The sequence below is a fragment of the Pseudopipra pipra genome, chromosome 5, assembly GCF_036250125.1.
Source record: "Pseudopipra pipra isolate bDixPip1 chromosome 5, bDixPip1.hap1, whole genome shotgun sequence".
Classification (NCBI taxonomy): Eukaryota; Metazoa; Chordata; class Aves; order Passeriformes; family Pipridae; genus Pseudopipra; species Pseudopipra pipra.
This window is the reverse complement of record NC_087553.1, coordinates 16,694,396-16,714,170: the sequence shown is the minus strand read 5'-3', so window position 1 is coordinate 16,714,170 and position 19,775 is coordinate 16,694,396. Positions and strand designations below refer to the sequence as shown.

General features: G+C 40.7%; 1 protein-coding gene across 1 annotated transcript in view; it reads left to right on the top strand.

The window, feature by feature from the left end:
* Positions 1-4,106: 4,106 nt before the first annotated feature.
* Positions 4,107-19,775, top strand: part of MTPN (myotrophin) — a 36,541-nt gene continuing 20,872 nt past the window's right edge. Inside the window, exon 1 of the mRNA XM_064654694.1 lies at positions 4,107-4,456. Coding sequence (XP_064510764.1) covers positions 4,385-4,456 — 72 coding nt within the window. The 5' untranslated portion in view covers positions 4,107-4,384. The remainder of the gene's footprint in view (positions 4,457-19,775) is intronic.

Sequence of the window (19,775 nt, the reverse complement as noted above, 5' to 3'; positions counted from 1 at the left end):
ATCACTCCTTGCTTCAGTTTTCAGAGCCAGCCCCTTGTTTAGCAATTGCTAATTGTGTTTACTGAACAGTGTCCAAGGAAAAGGCATTTCCAGTCCATGGGAAGACGCATTTCCACAGTATGACGTCCTTCCTCACTACCAAAGGCTGGCCCCCAAGTTACTGCATTACTTTCCAAGGTCCAGGCTCATTGGGATTCATGAACAAGGACCAAAGAACTGGAACTGTATGTCCAACATCAAATGAAGTCAATAACTGTTGAGTTTCCCTGCCTGCAAGCCTTGCTTGACTTTGGGAGAGAAAAAATAACTCTTATTTCCTTTTCCTTTACACTCCCTTTTCCTTCAGTATAAACACAACCAACTAATAAAAAGAAAGAAAATCAATTGTCCAATTTTCACCTGTCATTCCTAGATCTCTCGTGTGAGTTCCATAACTTTATCTAGGTTGCTATCTATTTATTATTTTCTCCTCAATAGACTGAGTTCTATATGATGATATTTTATATTATTGCTTGGTTATTGTTGCTGAACTAACAGCTGTAGTATATGGATTGTTCAGCATCACACAAAGGAAATATAATGAGATCAAACATGTTTTTAAATAAAAATAGCAATGGTACCAGTACATATTCAAGTCTCTTTCTCATTTTTTTATGTTTTGTTTGCACTTCAGTTTTCAGTTTTGTTTTTTATTTTTTATTTGGATAGCTAAATTAATTAGGTTGTTGTGTATTCTAGACTGTTTGTGTACTGCATTCATGATTTATACAAGCATATGCATTATAGAATAATAACACTCTATAACCAAATGTAACAATGAATTAAAATTTATTTATTGAAACAGACTGGGACACTTTAGCAATTACATAGAACTTCAAAGCAGGGCTTAACCAGCAAGCAGAGAGTTGAATTTTATCTCAAAGGGAATAACTGGGCTAGAAAAGACACAGTTCATTGGTCTAGCAATCTTCCTACACTTTAACTCATTATCATAGATTCACAGAATCATAGAATGGTTTGTGTTAGAAGGGACTAGTTCCAAGCTCTGTGCCATGGACATGGATACCTTTCACTACACCAGGTCGGTCAGAGCCCCATTCAATGTGTCCTTGACACTTGCAGTGATGGGGGATCCATAACTTCTCTGGGCAACCTCTGCCAGTGCCTCACCATGCTCACAGTAAAGAATTTTTTCCTAATATCTAATCTAAACCCACCTGCTTTCAGTTTAAAATCATTCCCCCTTGTCCTGTCACTACAAGCTCTTGTAAATAGTCTCTCCCCATTTTTCTTGTAGGCTCCTTTCCAGTACTGGAAGGCCACAATTAGGTCACCCCCAAGCCTTCTCTTTTCTAGGCTGAACAATCCCTAGTCTCTCAGCCTTTCCTCACAGGGGAGATGCTCCATCCATCTGATAATCTTGGTGGCCCTTCTCTGCACTTGCTCCAACAGGTCCATGTCCTTCCTGTGCTGGGGTGCTTATTATCCCTCCCTGTCTCCTTCAGCCATTCGAATGATGGGGCAATGCACCTCCTGTCCCTTCACAAATTTTCTAGAATACACAGAATAGTAAGAACCGCTTTTTAATCAGAAAATGAAGGTTCATAGAGAACCTGAGAAATTATGCTATGCTGACCAGCATAATGTTTCTTCTTGCCAGCCTCTACCCAAATACAAACAGCACTTTGTTCAAGGGTCTCCTTCACACCGTAACTCTCGTGGAGCACAACTTGCATATTATGGTGAGACTTTTGTTGATAGACTAAAATAGTCCTTTGAAATAGGGAACATCATCAGGTGAAGGTGTATATCCAAGAAGCCAGGATTCCCTCTCAACAATGAATTAACTCTCCAGTCAATGAAACTGCAGCTGGCCCAGTGCTTTGGTTAGTGTGGTTAAAGACAGCACAAAGAGAAGACCCTCTGCACAAACAGAAAGTGGTTCTACTGCTGTTTACAAGGCACAAGGCAAGCAGAGGGATGGGTGAAAGAAGTTCCTAGTTTAAAAATTATAATCAAACCCAGCTCCCACAGACTTCGTATATTTATTACTGCATTTCTTTTTCAAATATCTGTAACTTGATAGTGCTTTGAGAAAAAAAAATCTATTTAAGAAACTACTTTGCTAACTGTTTATTCACTGAATCTCTTTCACATTTTTTTCTGATTAATATGCCAAAGAACCACAGTCCTTACATGCAAACAGACTTCTAGGAGAGGGACCTAAGCTCAAAAAAGAGTACAAGAGGGCTAAGGTGGTGCATGAAGCTTTTATGGCATGTGTGACAGCATCCCACAGTTAGAAAATGGTATCAGGCATGGGTTTTTATTTCTGGATGCCTGCCTGAGAGATCCAGTGTTGGTCACCAAGCTGACAAAAGCCATTTAGAATTTGGGCTTGAATCTAAGTGATGAGGTACTTCTAGAAAAGGCAGGTATCAGGTAGAAAGGGAGAAATGTCCGGCTAAACCAAGTACTTTGGGCAACAGAACTTGAAGGAAAGTGGAAAGCATGAAGTGCTTCAGTGATGAGATAGGAGTAAGGATAACATAGGTAGGTTGTTGGCAAAATTGGAAGACTGGATTCACAGGCTGGTGAGTGCAAATAGGCCAACAGAAGTGTCCAGCAACGTTTTAAAATATATGGTCACAACTTGACTCCATGGTGTATATACAGTATATAAGTCACTATGTAAGTCAGTATACAGAACTTTAAATATGTTTTCACCAGACTTATTAACTCAGGATTATTTGGTCTTCCAAAAAAAAAAAAAAAAAAAAAGGCAGAAGTTGGATTTCAGTTATTAAAAAAATTCAAACTTGTATATTCTTTCTGCAGACTAAAAAGTAATCAGCGAAAAATTCATACTATGTGTGAACTGGGAGCATTGACAAAACCATGGAAGGGCATTTGACAGTTTGTCTTTCTCACTTTTTTGGTCTTCTTTTTCAGTAGTGACATTAAGAAATGGAACAAGAATGAAATCGTGTGTTTCTGTTTATAAGTGAAATCAGTAATCAATCCTATTTGAACCTTTATAGATTTTTATTTCTTTGCAAGTAACATTCCAGCTATTTCAATTAAACACCTTTCCAGCCCTGACAAAAACAAACCTGCAAAGCCCTACACATTTAACATTTCTGCAGTTTAGAAAGACAAAGAAAGCATGGAAAAATCACAAGCTGTGTGGTACCACCACTCCACCTAACAAATTTTTTTTCTGGCTGTATGACGGTGTGCCATCTCCATCGCATTAAGAAGAGATGTGTGAAAATGTACAGTGTCTGTACAGTGCCTGAACATTTTCATATTGTCTCCAGTCACCGCCCCTGGAGGTGTTTAAGGAAAGCCTGGACGTGGCACTCGGTGCCATGGTCTAGTTGACATGGTGGTGTTCAGTCAAAGGTTGGTCTTGCTGATCTCAGAGATGTTTTCCAACCAAACTGATTGCGTGGTTGTGTGGTCCAGACGGGGTGCAGTCGCCCCAGAGCAGCTCCAGCTCCAGGGATGCTGAGGATGCTCTTTGCCGGGGGGGGGGTCAGGAAGAGCAGCAGACAAGCACAACTCACACAACAGGCCGCCTGTTCCATACGCAAAACATGCGGCTTCAGATGCAACCGCCGAGCCCCAACATATTAATTAACGACCGCATCTCAACTTTCATGTCTCCCCAGCTCATGTTTTGGCAGCATTACGATAATTACCCACGGCGCGCTCAGCGCCTCGGGGCTTGCAGAACAGCTATTTAGCTGTTCGCTCAGCGGGCACAGACACTTAAACACGGGGCTCCTCAGCCGGTTTGGCGGCACGAGCCAGCGGCCCCTGAGGGCCCGACCGAGCCCCGCAGGACCGAGATAGCGGCGGTGCCCGGCCAGGCCGCGTCTCCATGGCAACTCCGCACCGGGGCGCGACTGCCGGGGCGGGGCGGCGGGAGCTGAGGGCGCATGCGCATCCCTCTCACACACACCACCCCCCCGCGGTATCTCGGGGAACGAGGGGACGCTCCCGCTGCGCATGCGCCCTGCGCCGCGCGAGCCGCGCTCCCGCGTGGGTGTCGGGGCCGGAGCGGAGCGGGGGCCGGGACGAGAACCGGAAGCGGAAGCGCCGTGCGCGCGAGCGAGCGAAGCAGCTGTTCGCCCCGGCGGCACCTTTTCCCGCGCTATCCTCGCGCGCGCCCGGCCCAGCCCCGCCCCGTCCCGCGCGCCCTTTTTCCCGCGCGCCTCTCCCGCGCGCCTCTCCCGCGCCGCCCGCGCGCCCCGGCCCCGCCCCGCCCCGCCCCGCCCGGCCGCCGGGGAGGGGCTCGCGCCGCCGCCCGCGCGCCGTCCCCCCGAGCTGCCGCCGGCCCCGCGCGCGCCCCGCCCGCCCCAGAGCCCGCACGGCCGCGATGTCCGACAAGGAGTTTATGTGGGCCCTCAAGAACGGCGACCTGGACGAGGTGAAGGACTACGTGGCCAAGGTAGACGGAGGCGGCGGGTCCGGGGTGGGCGAGGCGGCGCTGCCTCGGGGGATGCGGGGGGAGGGATGTGCGCGCAGCCCCCCCGGGGGTGGGGGCCGGGGCGGCGGAGCCTTGGCCCGCCCGGGCTCGGTGAGCTCTGTGCGGGGCCGGGGGTCCCCTCCCCCTCCCTGGGGCCTCTCGCTTCCTGGGCTTCCTCCTTCCTGGGTTTCTCCCGCTGCCCCCGGCCGGCCCTCCCGCGTCCTGCCGGAGTTGTTCTGTGTCACTGCGTGGAACTTAAATGGATTGACTGGCAATATCCTGGTCCTGTCCCGCTGATCTCGGGTGTATTTGTGGCCTCGGTTTGGTTATCCTTCCTCCCTGTGCCTCCGGGCTCATCCTTAATAGGGTGGTGTTAAGCTACCGGGTGTGTTGGGGCTTAATTCATTAACCTTCTGCGAATTGTTTTGATATCTAGTTAGGGTGAGTGCTGCGGGAGCAGTGGACACCTGGGCAATGGGTGAAAAGCCTTCAGGTACACGGCAGTGTTTGGAGGCTGGTTTGTGTCCTCGTTTGCCTCATGGTTGTCCATGAGGTTTGTAGGAAAAGTATGTGTGTGTAAGGGTAAGATTCTGCTTCGGTGGATCCTTACTGTTCAGGAATATTGTCTGGAAACTGTTACATCAGAGCAGAGGTTCACATGTAATTTAGCTGTAATTACTTAGATCTCTGAACAAGTTAATGATTGTCTTTGGGAGCTTGACACATGCTGACACAACTTGCTGGGATGATTTCTTTCTACTCCAGTTGTCAACTTTAAAACTTGAAGGGCTCCTGGCAAAGAGAAATGTGTGCAAGTACTTCCAGCTGCTATGGTACAAAGTCCAGCAGCTTAGCTTGAATAGTCTTCTCTGACAGTTTCAGCTAAGCTACTGGACTTTGCATCAAAGTGGCTGTGCACTCACATGCTGTCTATAAAGGGCTGGAGGTAATAACTGGGAGTAATGAAATTATCCCACTTCAGCTGCTTGTTAAAAGTTGTGTACAATGTCTTCTCTGCTAACGCTGGATAACACATTGATGTGTCTAATTTCTTCTCATATTTGGGGACTTGCAGAGTCTGTCAGCAGCAGATTTGAATTCTTCCTACAGCTTTTAAAGGAATTCTTTGCGTATCTAGAAAATTCACTGCACACTAGTAATTATTGGATCCTTTTGTATCTGTTGCTGAGGCAAAAGGTTTGGCAGTAGCCATCTTGATTCAGTTTATATCTACAATATCACTGCAGTACTAATTAGAAAGCTTTTTTTTTTTTTATATATTCCCACTCTTCCTGAGTGGCACTGCAACTCTTAGCAAATGGATTTATGTGATCACTCTTCATCTGCTTCAGTGCAAAGTCAAATACTTGGTTCCATCTGCTACTGAAAGAGGCTTGAGCCAGCCTGGATGGTACCGTAGTAAAGAGGCTGAAGGGCATCATCTAACTGCACTAATGAGGCAGAAAGAGAGATACTGATGGTGGTTAGATTTTTAGAGTAAAGGAAACCTGCAATTCTTGAACAATCTTACATTTTGGATCTGCTTCTAATGTAGAGGGTGAATAAACTATGGGAACTTTTTTTGTTTGTGATCTATCTTATTCACACTTTTCTCCCACATGCAAATGTGTTTTCTATTGTCAGTTGTTAAACATCCTACTTGACAATAACACAAGAAATCAAATGTTCTCAGTCCTTTCTGTTTTCTTGACAGATTGTGGGCTAGTAAACTCATAGGCTGGTTTCCTGTGGAAACAAAGCTTATTTGAGCAAGTTTTGACTCTTCCGTCCTAATGGTTTGTTAATTTTTTTGGCTAATTTTTTGTAAAAGGGGTGCAGGTAGGTGGGTTTTGTGAAACTAAATGAGATAAAGAGAGGTACCATCACGGAAGAGAAGAACACAAGAATGAGCTTAGGTTTTACTACACAAGAGGAAATGTACGTTAAGGAGGAGCAAGAGCACTCTATAAATCCTCTGAATGTAGGAGAAGCCTCAGTTGGAACTTCACATTCTTGGTTCCAAAATTAATGAAGTATGTGAGGGCAAATCATGCTTTGGTAGTTACAGTTCTCAGAAAAGTATCTGTTCTGTGCTGCATGTTCTTCTTTGACTTTATTCCTTATCAGTTACATGGCTTCTGCTCCCTGCTGCTTTCCTGTTCTAAGTATGATTTAGTGTTCAGGAATTTTACTTATATAAACTTTGCAGTAGCAGAAATTTCCTCTCCCTGTAATGGGGGAGGCAGTCATATATCTTACAGTCTGCATCTTCATAAAAATTTTTCTTGTCTATCTTCCTGAAACTTTTGTTTCCCATCTTCTTGTTTGTTTTGTTTCTTGTTCTAGCCTTGTTTCCTCATTATGTGATTGGAAACATACAGCTTTTAACTATAATCTTGCAGCTTTGCTGCCAATTACCACATGAAAGGTTTGACCTCTGAATTTGTTTCATATCTGAATGGCAATGCTTGAAATACTAAGATGAACCTGAGCACTTTAAAAATAATAGTATAAATGGGACTGTAAGAGTTGAACTCTGTTAATCAGTCATGACTTTTCTTCACTTGTGCATAATAAGCTGTGGAGGTTCTGTCTTTGGAGTCATTAGTATCTCTTTTTTTTTTTCATATGATGTTTGGTTTGTAGGTACCAAGAGGAAAGTATCTTACTGGTTCTCAGACTTTAATTCAAACAGCAGGTGAAACTTAAAGTATAATATGGAAACCTTTCTTTTCAATGACATGGCTTATCCTCTTCAAGTAAAGAATGTTTCTGCCACTTCAACAGTTCCTGGACAAAGAAAGGATGCAGTAACAGAAGCAAGAGTCTCTGATTGCTTTTTATATATTTCTATGTAAAGAGATCTTGCATTCTCCTGAAGATACTTCAGAAAAAAATGTTTCACAGAAACAGTAGTTCTGAGGGGTGGCAGTGAACAGACAAGTGCCAAATGATACTGCTTTGTTGCTTAGCAAAAGAGATATTAGTGCTGCCAGTCTGTGCATTCGGAAGACATTTTTGGCTTCTACTTGATAAAAATATGAAAGATTATTTTTATAGTTTGAATAATCTTCTAAGACTTTTCTTTTTTGTAAGAAACATCTTATTAGCATCTACATTTCTCAACTTGTAGCAGTGTCAACTTTTTCTTTATGGTAAATGTTAATTTCTCCTGAAGTATTGTTGCTAGTGTGTTCTGCCAGCAAAGTACGATGTCAGCTATTTTTATGATGACTAGATGAAAAAGTAGTTTTTACTGTTTGCTCTCTTTGGTGTCCTGAATATAGCCAGCATATGTTGGCTTCAGAGGTGTCTTCGCAGGAATCTAAGGGATTGAAGGAATTCTGCACCCTTCCCACGTACATCCACTCAAATTTTTAAAATTCCTCAAGAAAGCAGAAGCTTTCATCGGAACAGGTTAATCAAATATGCAGTTTCATAGGCGAGGAAGACCCACGCAGATTAGAGAGATTTCTTTCTCTCAAGGTAGGGAAGGGGTTAAAAAGTATTAGTTAAAAGAAGAGCAGGTTATGTTAAGCCTATGGAATTTCTTAACATGGATGGTGTTTGCTCTTTCCTTTTCTTTAGCCTTTTCCCCACTGGAATTCGATAAACTGTACAGTTGCTCAAAAAGACTTCTCTATGAGCACGTGCATGTAGCATTTCCAGTCAGCAGCAGATTGTTCGGGCTGAGTACAATTTCTGTTCATTCACCAGGCACAAAGTTTCTGGCAAAATAAACTTAGATTTGTAGCAAAGAGTCTTCAATAAATGTTTGTTCTAAAGTAATTTCATCTCCCGTAGCTTAACTGAGAACTCCTTCACTTCATGAGCTGCTTTAATCCCCTACCACTGCTTACAGTTATGTTTGGTAAATCAACTAACCTAATACCATAAGAAGATAGGACAGCCAACCAAACTGGAAGCACCAGGCTTTTACTGCTGAGGGGACTGGGATGTTGAAGTGGTGGTAGCCTGTGAAATGGATGTTTTTAATAAGTATGTATATGCTGTACTACTGGCCTAGTAGGCATTTCTGTTGTAGGGTCTTGTTTTTTTAAATAACAAAACAAACCAACCCAAATGCCTAGAGGACCTCCAAGAACTCCACTTGAAAACAGCAACCACCTATGCATTCATGTCAAAACTGTGCTACTACAAACAGTCTTGCAGTTCTTTGGGATGTAATGAAGTTTGAATACATCTTGAGAAATGCAGAAACCTTTACTGCAAAACTAACTAGAGAGACTAAAGTAAAAACATTGTTTAGAAATACCTTTTTGAAACAGAAGTAGCAGTCAGGGGTATACTTAAATATGTCTGAGAGAAGAGAGATTAACATGGAGAAATAAATATCTTTTAACTTTTGTGGGGCAAACTGTTCTTTTGAGTGTCCATTCAAACGATTTTTCCACCTTCAGTTACAAACTAAATGAAAACAAACACTTCCATGGTTAGTATGTATGGGTGGGTTACTTGAGTTACAGAGTAAGCGTACCATGGATACACTGAAATTCACCTTGTCTCATTATGTTGAATGCTGAAGTGCACTTTATTATTATTGCTACATTGATACCTGAGTTGCTTCTGGTTGGGCAACAGATTTCTTGCTCTTAAGTGACAGCCTGAAAGCCTGTCTGGATTACAGTGCAGGGTATCTATGCCTCAGTAGTTTGTCCAGGGGCATATCAGGGACCTGACCTGGGAACTGCTGACTGACTTTATTCCCTGTGGAGCCTCTTGGATGTCTCTGTGTTGTAACTCCTCAGTGTTATGCCAATACTTGTACTGTGTGGGTTTGTCTTTATCTGGAGATTCTAGGCCTTCTGTTATTTTCTGCTTTCCAGACTCTTGCTGTTGAATCTGCTGGAGTGTGATTGCTAAAGATACAGGTTTTTTTACTGCTTAGTTCTAATTAAACTTGGTGTTCAATTTACATTTTGTAAATTTGAACATGATGACCTAAATCTTTCTTTTATGGGACAAGACACTTGTTTGCTACTGTAACCTGCTGTTAGCAGGTTCTATATTCATAGTAGATTTATTCGTAACTAAAACCCCACAAATGTGCTAGAAAAACACAGCACAGCCACTGCTTTTTAGTAGTGTGTACAATAAAATTAATGAGGTTGTTAAAAAACACCTTTTCAGGATGGCTTATTAATTTCCCCAGTCTGAGGACATGGCAAAGAATTGCTCACAAATATTAATAGTTTGTGCATCAGTTCTTCAAGTAGTTAATAGGAACAGCATGGAGTAACAAACTTGCCTGCAAACCTGGCATTGTGGTGGAATGTGTGACTCACTGGCTGAATGAACAACCCAGGATTCTCAAATCTGTCCATTTTGTGAAGGTAAAGATATAACTAATTCTTAAGCCATTTTAGTCTGCAGTGTATGTGGAGCTCACCTCAGCTGTGATCATTGAATTGATGACGAATCTGTAACTGCTAAATGTAGTATTTTCTTTCTGAGATGTTGTCGTCAGGGCTATGATGATTTTGTTCATCGAGTTGGTTTCTGTGCTCTGAAACTCTTGGTGGCTTTAACATGTTGTCTAAGTGACTCACGTGTGACTTTTTTATGTTTAAAAATACCAAGTCAAGTACTTCCTTATTTGTTTCTGTTTGGGCTGTTCTTATTATGCTGACTTGTCCTGTGTCTAGTTGGTGTTTGCTGCAAAAACTAGAGAGAGTTATTAAAATCAGATTTTAATAAAACATGGAGTTTCAATTTTTTTTTTTGTTGATGTGCTAATATATTTTGTTCCCTAAACTGAAAGCAAATTTTATCTCTATAGTGAATATATCCTGTTTTGTCTAGTTTGTAATATACGGCATGTGCATTTGTAAGTATGACAGTCAAAGTTAGGAATAGGTTCTGAGTAATAAGCAGAGAATGCAAGAGTGTGAGGAAAATATTTACTTCTAATACTGCTTTTCTTCCTGCCCTCCCTTATTCTAACCACAGTTTTCCTTCTTGCATCAGTTTTATCTTTAATAAATTCTTGCTTTTCAAGCCTAACTCTTTTCTTCCAATTCAGTTAGTTAATTTTGACTTCAACAGGAGGGCCTCCAGATGATGAGCTAGGCTTTCTAAAAGTCCAAGAGAACAGTTCTGCAGTGGTTTGTATCTGTATTCATTTGGAATATGAAAAGTTGTGTTGGTTGTGAAGATTGTGCATTGAATGTTGACTTGGGTACTGTGGGATTGGTGAGTCATGCAGGACATGTAAGTGAATTCATAGTGAATGAATGAATCTTGAAGCAATGTCAAAATGCATAAATAAGGATTCCTTTGGATAGTTAAAATAGACCAAACAACTTCCATATGCTTACTCTGAAGGACTGTGTGGTTAGTTGTTAAGATATCAGGACTTGAAAGTCAAATATTGTACTCAAGTGCAACGAGAAATAGTGGACTCAGAATTGAGGGTTCTCATGTTCAAGAATTTCTAAGGCCAGTCAAAGGTCAGAAGAGAAAATTTAGGAAAGATACAGAAAACCAGGGGATGTATACAGTTGTATTGCTTAAGTCACATACACATTTTTATGTGCATCCTCAGCTGAGTTTAGCAGATTTTTTTTTTTTTTTATGGCTTTGGGTTTATGCTTGTTTGAACTTCTGAATATGCATCCAGACAAAAATGTGAGCAAAATTACTCCTTTGTACCTAATTTGCACACTTCCCAAGTTGAAGGTTTGTGTTAATTTTTTATCCCCCATAGCAAAATGAATGTTGAATTTACCAGCCAGTACAATTCTGTGGAAAGAGGCAGTTATCATATGTGTAGACAGATCTTACTAGGACAAAAGCATTAGCTGGAATTAATGAGTGCCAATAACTGACCAGTTGGTTATACAATTGTTTTTCTTAAAAGTTGCACTTTCAGCAGTTTTAAACAATTAGATGTTTCTCTGCTTTAGCTCGTTATAAGGAGAGGTAGGTACAAATCAGCACAGCTGATATTAAAATGAATTTGAAACCTTTTTTGGATGCTGGATATGATACTGGATTCTTTTTACAGCAGACTGATGTTAAATCCTATGTTGATTGTGACCAGTGGTGGCAAATTCAACAATCTCAGGCCAGAGATGGGGAGGGAAACAATAGTTTCCTTTAAATGTTTAAGGGACTAGTATCTATAGTGTTGCTCTCTTGACTTGGAAGGCAATCAGCATTTAATAAGTCCTGCTGAACAAGCTACATTTCTTGTCTTAATTCCCTCTTTGACTGGAGAGTACTTGTGTGTGTTTTGTGGCGGGTTTTTTCTCTCTTTTTAATAAAGACAAGAATAGCAAATAACTTGATGTTATCCTGAAAGCAATTGAAATCCTGATGAGGGAGAGCAGGAAGGGAAAGAAAAATATGGTCTTGAAAACTCGTAATGCACACAACTGTGGCTTTGAAGTAGCCTGGGGGACTTGGGTTTTGGTGCTTTTAGCACTTTGCCCGTTTTTACAGTCTTTATTACTATTTTGTATGCAGTGTAAATCTGTAGCTCAGTACAGATACATAATATGCCAAGGGTTATTGCCTTTCTCCAAAGAAAGAATTTTTGTGTCTTTCTTGCTGCACCAAGAATTGAAGGATGGTCTGCAGTTTTGTCTTTTCTTCTCTATATTACTGCCTTCCTCCCTGGTTTCAGCCCAGAAGGGAAATAGTGAAATCATTTGAGTTAGCCTTCAGCTGCACTTTGAAAATCAAATGGAGTAATTGCATGCAGTGGCTAATAAGCTGAACAGACCAAAACACCACTAGAAAGGTATTCTGGAGATTTCCCTGTCATACTTCCAGCCAAAGTTCAGAGAATGTTCTAAAGCATATCTAATTATGGAGTCAGTTTTTAAAACAAAATTGTGTGCTCCAAGTTTCTTATGAGCCAAGATCAAGTCTTGATAATTATTATTGAAAGACTGACACTTTCATTTCCCAGACTCCAGTAATTTATGAACTTGTTTTTGAACACACTTGTGACCTATAAATTAGTGATAAACTTCAAGCAGGAAAGATGAGCTGGAAGGCCATTTGAGACAATAGAGAGAGCTGTCCATAGAGCAATTACCATCAGCATCTCTCTTTTAAACTGATTTGTTAATTATGCTATGAATGCAAATGCCTTAGGCAATAAATGTTTAAAAAGTATTTTTATGCTTGTTCAAAAATACTTCCAGTACTTGATTCATGCCATGCAATCGGAAGGAGAAGGTTTAGAGTCCTTAAATAAAAAAGACAGGTCAGGAAAGTTCCTGTGAGGTGAGCTCTGCATTTCTGTGTATGCCCTGTATAAAAAGAAACAATAACAAAAAAAAATCACAGAATCATTTGTATTCAAGTGAGGCATTTTGGATAATTCTTATTTTTTGGATTGCTGACTTCTTAATAACTTCAATAATACTATTAAGGCTTCCTTGGCTAAAATGGTGGATATTTAGCATGGTTTAAAAAACTCGAATTTGGCTTGTGACAAAGCAGGAATTGTCTGTTATTTAAATTTATCTTGGACATAGTGACAGTAAATATATTTAATTTCAAAGTATGTTCCTCTAATTAGATTATAACATGAAAGTCTGTAGTTCAGTTCCTATGATAAGTTAGTAGACTGTACTTACCAAAATCATTTTCAGCAGTAATTCCTGGTGAAATCTGGAGATCATAGCTTAACTTTTGTAGGTGGATTATTTAAAATTTAAAAGTGCAATATGAATATTTGTAAGTTTTAATGAAAATATTACAGTGAAGCTGAATATTTCAAGTGTATATAATTGGTTTAGGGAGCCATTCTGTCAATGCTAATGCATCCTTTTAAAATATGTATTGCTTAGAAAGCAGCATTTATTTTATGGATATAAAAATAGCTTTTCTGATCAAAGTTTTTTGCTTCTTTGTCTTGTTTTTGCATGATTCCAGTCATCAACTACTTCAACATGTCAACAAAACTTAAGGCACAAATCTTCTAGAACTCATTAATGCTACTTTTGATATTTCATATTTTCTTCTGCATTGCTGCATGAAGAAAATGTAAACAATGTGCACAGGAAAATAATGCCTGTTATAGGAAAACCTATTTAGAAGCGAAGCTTCATTGCTCTGGATTTGACAGAACACTTGATTTTGCCTTGGACATATCCTTTGTTCAGATTCTAGAGAAATAATTCCTGCCTATGATTCTAAGCCCCAATTAAAGCATTTAAATTCAGTATTTTTGTAACTAAAGCAGTAATCTTTGGGAGATACACTCATCTTCCTGTTTATTCTCTCATATCTCCCTGAGAGAGTACAACCTTAACTTTGAGAACTCATATTTATTATTGTTGTGGGGGATTTTTTAATTACTGTGTCTTTAGATCGTGCTGAGAATTCAAAATATCAACCTGGCATCTATTGAAACTGAAACCCAGTAGCTGGCGCCGACTGTTTGCCTTGAAGGAAAACACCCACTTCCTGTGCATTCTTTGGACAAACCTGTGCTGAGGAGTTTAATACTGATGTTGATGCAGGGCTCTTAGAGAAAGTGTTTGAATTTAGCAGCTCGGTGCAGATTTCATGGTAAGGGCTGTTGTTCTTTGCTCAGCTGGTTAAATTTTGGGACGATGTCTGACATGTTAAATTTGAATTTATGTGAAACTGTAGGAACAGGTGTTTTGCAGATTTTTCGATAGTGTCATCTGTTGTCAGTCTGCTGATGGAATAGTACTGGATTACTGAGACCTCCTCTGATTTGTGGTTTAAGTATGGTTGATGTCTCCTCTTTAGCCATCATCTGGCACCCACATGAGCTGGAATATTTTCTGCTCAGTATACCCTTAGAGCAGGTATTATCCAAATCAAGTCACCCAAAATGCAGCAGTGGTAAAACATGGTGTCTGGCCAATTACTTCTGGAGAAAAAAGGCAAAACTGTTTTAGGCCAGCTCAGTGTTGCTTGTGAAAATGGACACAGCACTATGTTCAATAGATACAGTACTTCCACATCTCTTCAGAGTGAACATTACATTAGATTGATCTGCAATTCCTTCAGAATTAATGGTTAAAGGCTTTCATTTATGTTTGTGCCCCTGGATCATGTCGAGCTATATCTAAAGCATTTTAACTTTAATTCCAAATTCTAACAGTCTTTCTAAGTGGAGATAGCTTGGAAAGTGTCTGACCATTGGGTGCTTCAGTTCGTGATCTAGAATATCTAGTGCAGTAACATTTATCAATTAAAGTGGTAATTGGGACAGAGAGTCTCTTGTTAGAAGTAATAATACCTTTGCCTGCATCAGCTTATTCTGTCAGAACTAGATGCTTACATTACTCTGAGCTGTTGCCAAACTGAGAGACAAGTGCTTTTGGACCAGATTTTTAAATGAGAATTCATAGGAGCTGACCACGTACAACTGATCCCTTCATTTCTGTTTCATCACTTGCTAATGCATATAGTGACACTATTTGTCACTCAAGTCTTACACTGATTAAGTGTTTGGGGAGGGGAGAACAACTGTATTCAATAACTCATGGATTTGGCACATCTTTGAAGCTGGGATTGTAGGACAAGTTTCTAGAAGCTGTAGCTAGGAAGCAGTTGGTTCATTACTCTTCTACAGAACAACTCATGTATCAGGTTTGTTTGTCTCCCAAAATGCTGATACAACAACTGAAGCACAGATGGCTCAGTAGTTCAATTTATTTAGCAGTTGTTTCTGGAATTGTGTTCTTTTGACTGAGACAAAGGACTTCAGATTGCATTTGATTATGGTGGATAAGCTAGATACTTGTTTACCACTAACAAAACCTGAAAAGTATGCTTGTTAAGCACCTTTTTGTTGGCTTAAGCCAGAATAAGTGTAGCAGTGCCTCTAAAAGCTTTTCAGAGTACTTTAAATACCATATCAAAACAGGCAAAATTCATCAACAGGTTCATAAATCATTTTCTTAACTTGTGTAGACCAAGTGTCAATGTTGTTATTAGCAGTTAAGGCTTCTACTAAAGTTGAAAATTGCCAAGTAGGTATCCATTTTAAGCATACAAAGGAGGGCAATGAACATGGTGAAGGGCCTTGAGGGGAAGCCGTAGGAGGAGGGGCTGAGGTCACTTGGTCTATTCAGCCTGGAGAAGAGGAGACTGAGGGGAGACCTCATTGCAATTACAACTTCCTTGTGAGGGGAAGAGGAGGGGCAGGTGCTGATCTCTGTGGTGATCAGTGACAGGACCCGAGGGAATGGCCTGAAGTTGTGTCAGGGGAGGTTTAGGTTGGATATTGCAAAAAAGTTCTTCATCCAGAGGATGATTGGGCACTGGAACAGGCTCCCCAGGGAAGTGGTCACAGCACCAAGACTGACAGAGTTCAAAAAGCGTTTGGATGATACGCTCAGGCACATGGTGTGATTCTTGGGGATGGTCCTGTGCAGGGCTAAGGGTTGGACTGGATAATCCTTGTGGGTCCCTTCCAACTCAGCATATTCTGTGATTCTTTTATCTATGTCTCTCTCCTCTGGTTGTAGAACTTGCTAAAAAATGCCAACTAGAGAGACACACAGCATCATCAGAGCAGATATCCCTTTTTGATAAACAAATGAGGGTTGTTTAGTGGGAATGTTATACTGAAATTCTTTGAGTAGCCTTTTTCCAGCTTTTTAAATACTGAAACTCAGATGGATGTGGCAGGCAAAGCTAATAGAAAATACTAGATACGGATCCAGAAAAGTGATAAAAACTTGATACTGATGTCTGCAGCTTCTTCCACAGAGTTCTGACTTTCTGTGTTCAAGTTCTCTTCTCAACATCTGTTAACTTGAATTTGCTTTTTGATCACTATCTACAGGATTTCTTGAGGATGTTTTTGCTATTTCTGTTTGTTTCAGTAAGATGTGGTAAGGGGGAGGTGTAAAGACAGCTTGTCCCATATATTTCCCAAAGCATACAGGGTAGAAAGAAGACAGCTTTAGGTAATAAAATTTAGAGGACAGGGAATAAAACACCCAGCAGTGTTGAAAAGGTGTTATTAAATATCTCTTTGGATGAACGTAAAAATAATCAGTAGAAAGACTTGGCTAATGGAATTGGTCTCAGCTGTTAAACAAACACCAAAAAAACTTCTAGGTTTTCTGAAATTCTCCAAGTGGAAAGTAGTTATCCCATACAATAAATCTAGGTCATTTGCTTCGGTTCAGTTGTCCACAGACAACTGTAGTCCACTCAGGCTGCAGTTGGAAAAGTACTGGAATGGTCAGAATTTGCTGAACCACGGAGCAACAGCAGCAGTAGTCTCTCTGTGGCAGGCTGAAAGAAGCCAGGTTATGTTAAATTTTTTTTAGTGGACTGAAAGTAAGTAATTTTTTGAAAGTATAGGGGATTCAAATGAAAACTTGGATCCTGCACAAAATTTTTGCAGTTGCCATGGGAAACTGCCTACTTACAGTTACAATGAGTTGATTTCTCGGCTTTGGCAGGATCTTCCTGCAAGTTTTTAACTGAAGAAATCTGCTTCAAAATCATAAACAATTCACAAGTTACAACATTAATTTTTTTACTTCCCTTTCTGCTCTTTGGACTTCACCCAGCCTTTGAGTTATTAGTCATTGCACCAGGTTCCACTCTTGCTCTTGGGTTGAATATTATTGACCATGTGAAACAGGGTAATTTTTCTTATGAATCAGAAGGTAGAGATAAGAAAATTGAGATTCAAACCTGCTGAACAGAAGCCATAGGAAATTGTTCCTTCTTCTTTGGCTTTCTGTATTTTTTCAGTAGTTTTTTCAATGCACCGGGTTGAGTGGAAATGTGAAGTTTATTATTTTCAACTGCTCTACCCCATTCTTAGGTCTGCAGTCCCTGAAGCACCATATGTCAAGAGGTTTTTAACTCTTACAGCAAAAAAAAATGTACAGAGATTTAAATAATATGCTTCACTGACTTGTGTTAGGAGCTGGTCATTTGAATTATTCTTGCTTCTAGTTAATAAAACCAGATGGGAGTGTGATAACAGCATGTTAAGCTCAGGTTATGATGAAATACCCAAAAGCTTACAAAAAAGGTTTTCTTGTCTGAAGTACTGGACTAGTGGTTCAGTTACCTTTGGATTTGTAGTAAGGTAGATGATGTGAGGGTCTGTCTACTGTATCAGTTTCAAACTGTGACAGTTTCAGTAATAAATGTAGATATTTAACCTCTCCCAGCAGAAACTGCTTCAGGCTAGTGCTCCATTTCAGTTACCATGAGAAAATGGTATAGCAGCTTGGAAGAAGAAATTAATTTATTCTTCCTGCTGTTAAAGGTGTTTCAAGTAGTGTTAATTTTAACATCTGAAAACAATGAATAAGTTTTTTAGAAACACTCTTAAAATTAATTCAGTAATTCAGACGTAATGTCTTTTCCTACTAGTAATCTCCAAGGACCTGTGAAAGGGCTAGCGTGGATTTTGGTTGGCTAAATCAGTTTGTCTTGACAAGAATGAAAACTGCTTCATCAGAGTCAATGCTGCTTTTTATACCCTGAAACTATTCTTTGAGTGGGGGCAAAAGTCAATTGAACTGCAAAATTGCTTCAAAAGATTGGATGGAATGTTGTGGGATCGTTGAACTGAAGGCCTAAAGGGCAAATCAGGTGAATACTTTCGTGTAGCGAGCTGTGTTGTTAGGAACTGGTATTCTATAATGTTGTCAGATTTCTTCAACATATTTTACATAAATACATATGTTGGGTTTGTAGCTGTCTTTGTTCCTACTTCGAGTCAAGGTTAGCAGTATGTGAATCAGCATGTTAGCAGTCATAAGGTGAGAATTGGGGTTACAGAATGAAATAGGTATGGAACCACTCCAGAGGCAGACCAAGGAGTATGAAAGCACTCTCTTTCAGGTCTCATGAGAAATCTGGGCTCTCTGCACACAAGTCCAAGGAATGTTTCAATAGTGATAAAATTCCAGTAGTAAGAACACTGAGGTAGTAGGACTTGAGTTTTTCATTCATAAAACTCAGCTTTTTATTATGGCATTTAGTGCCATGGTCTAGTGACCATGGAAGTGGTGGGTTGGACTTGATGATCTCAGAGGTCCCTTCCAACCTCGCTGATTCTATGATTCTATTTTGTGTTGGGTTTTTGTGTTTGAACTCATAATATTCAATTTAGGTCTTCTGAAGTCTTCCAAATTAGTTGACAAACAGTGTATTCGAGGCTCCAGTTCTGTGCTTAAGCAGCTGATTAGTGGAAGAAGAATTCAGGGGAGGAAAGCTATAAAAATCTGTTTCTATAATGGAAGATCAGATTCCCTTTTTTTGTGTTATTCCATAGAATCATATAATGGTTTGGGTTGGAAGGAACCTCAAAGATCATCTAGTTTCAAGCCTCCTGCCATGGGCAGGGACATCTTCCACTAGATCAGGTTGTCCAACCTGGCCTTGAACACACTTCCAGGGTTGGGGCATCCACATCCTCTCTGGACAACCTCTTCCATGTCTCACCACCCTCACAGTGAAGAATTTCTTCCTAATATCTAATTTAAACCTGTTCTCTGTCAGTTTAAAGCCATTACCCCATTTCCTGTCACTGCATGCCCTTGTACCCTTGTAAAAAGTCCTTCTCCAGTTGTCTTATAGCCCCCTTCAGGTACTGGAAGGTGCCCTAAATTCTCCCCAGAGCCTTCTCTTCTCCGGGCAGAACAATCCTAAATTCTCAGCCTGTCATCATAGGAGAGGAGCTCCAGCCTTCTGATCATCTTTGTGGCTCCTCTCTGGACTTGCTCCAGTGGGTCTGTGGTGTTATGCTGTGGGCACAGAGCTGGATACAGTGCTCCAGGTGGGGTCTCAGGAGATTGGAGTAGAGGGGGACAGTTGCTTCTCTTGACCTGCTGGCCATACTGCTTTTGATACAGCCCAGGATACAGTTGGCTTTCTGGGCTACAAGCACACACTGCTGGGACATGTTAAGCTTCCTACTCACCAACACCCCCAAGGACACCAACACCCCTTCTCCCCAGGGCAGCTCTCCATCCATTCTCTGGCCAGATTGTACTTGTGCTATTTGAATACAGGTGAGATGACACTGCAGCCTTTCTGAAGTAAAGAAGCTTAAGATCCTTTAGGGGCCCTTTTTTAAGATTCTGGAACTTGCTTATGGCAGCATGAGAGATGTTGAGTGTTTTTCAGTGCTGCAACTTATGTCCCAGGTCACATATTTTAAGGAATCTGTAACCAATACACCGAGTTCTTCAGAAGGTAAAAGCAAAGTAGTCCCCTGGAAGGAAAGTAGAAACATTGCTCAAATGTGCAGAGGTGGAGGTGTGACAGCTGAAGTTTGGTTAAATTAGCAAGGGGTCTGGAA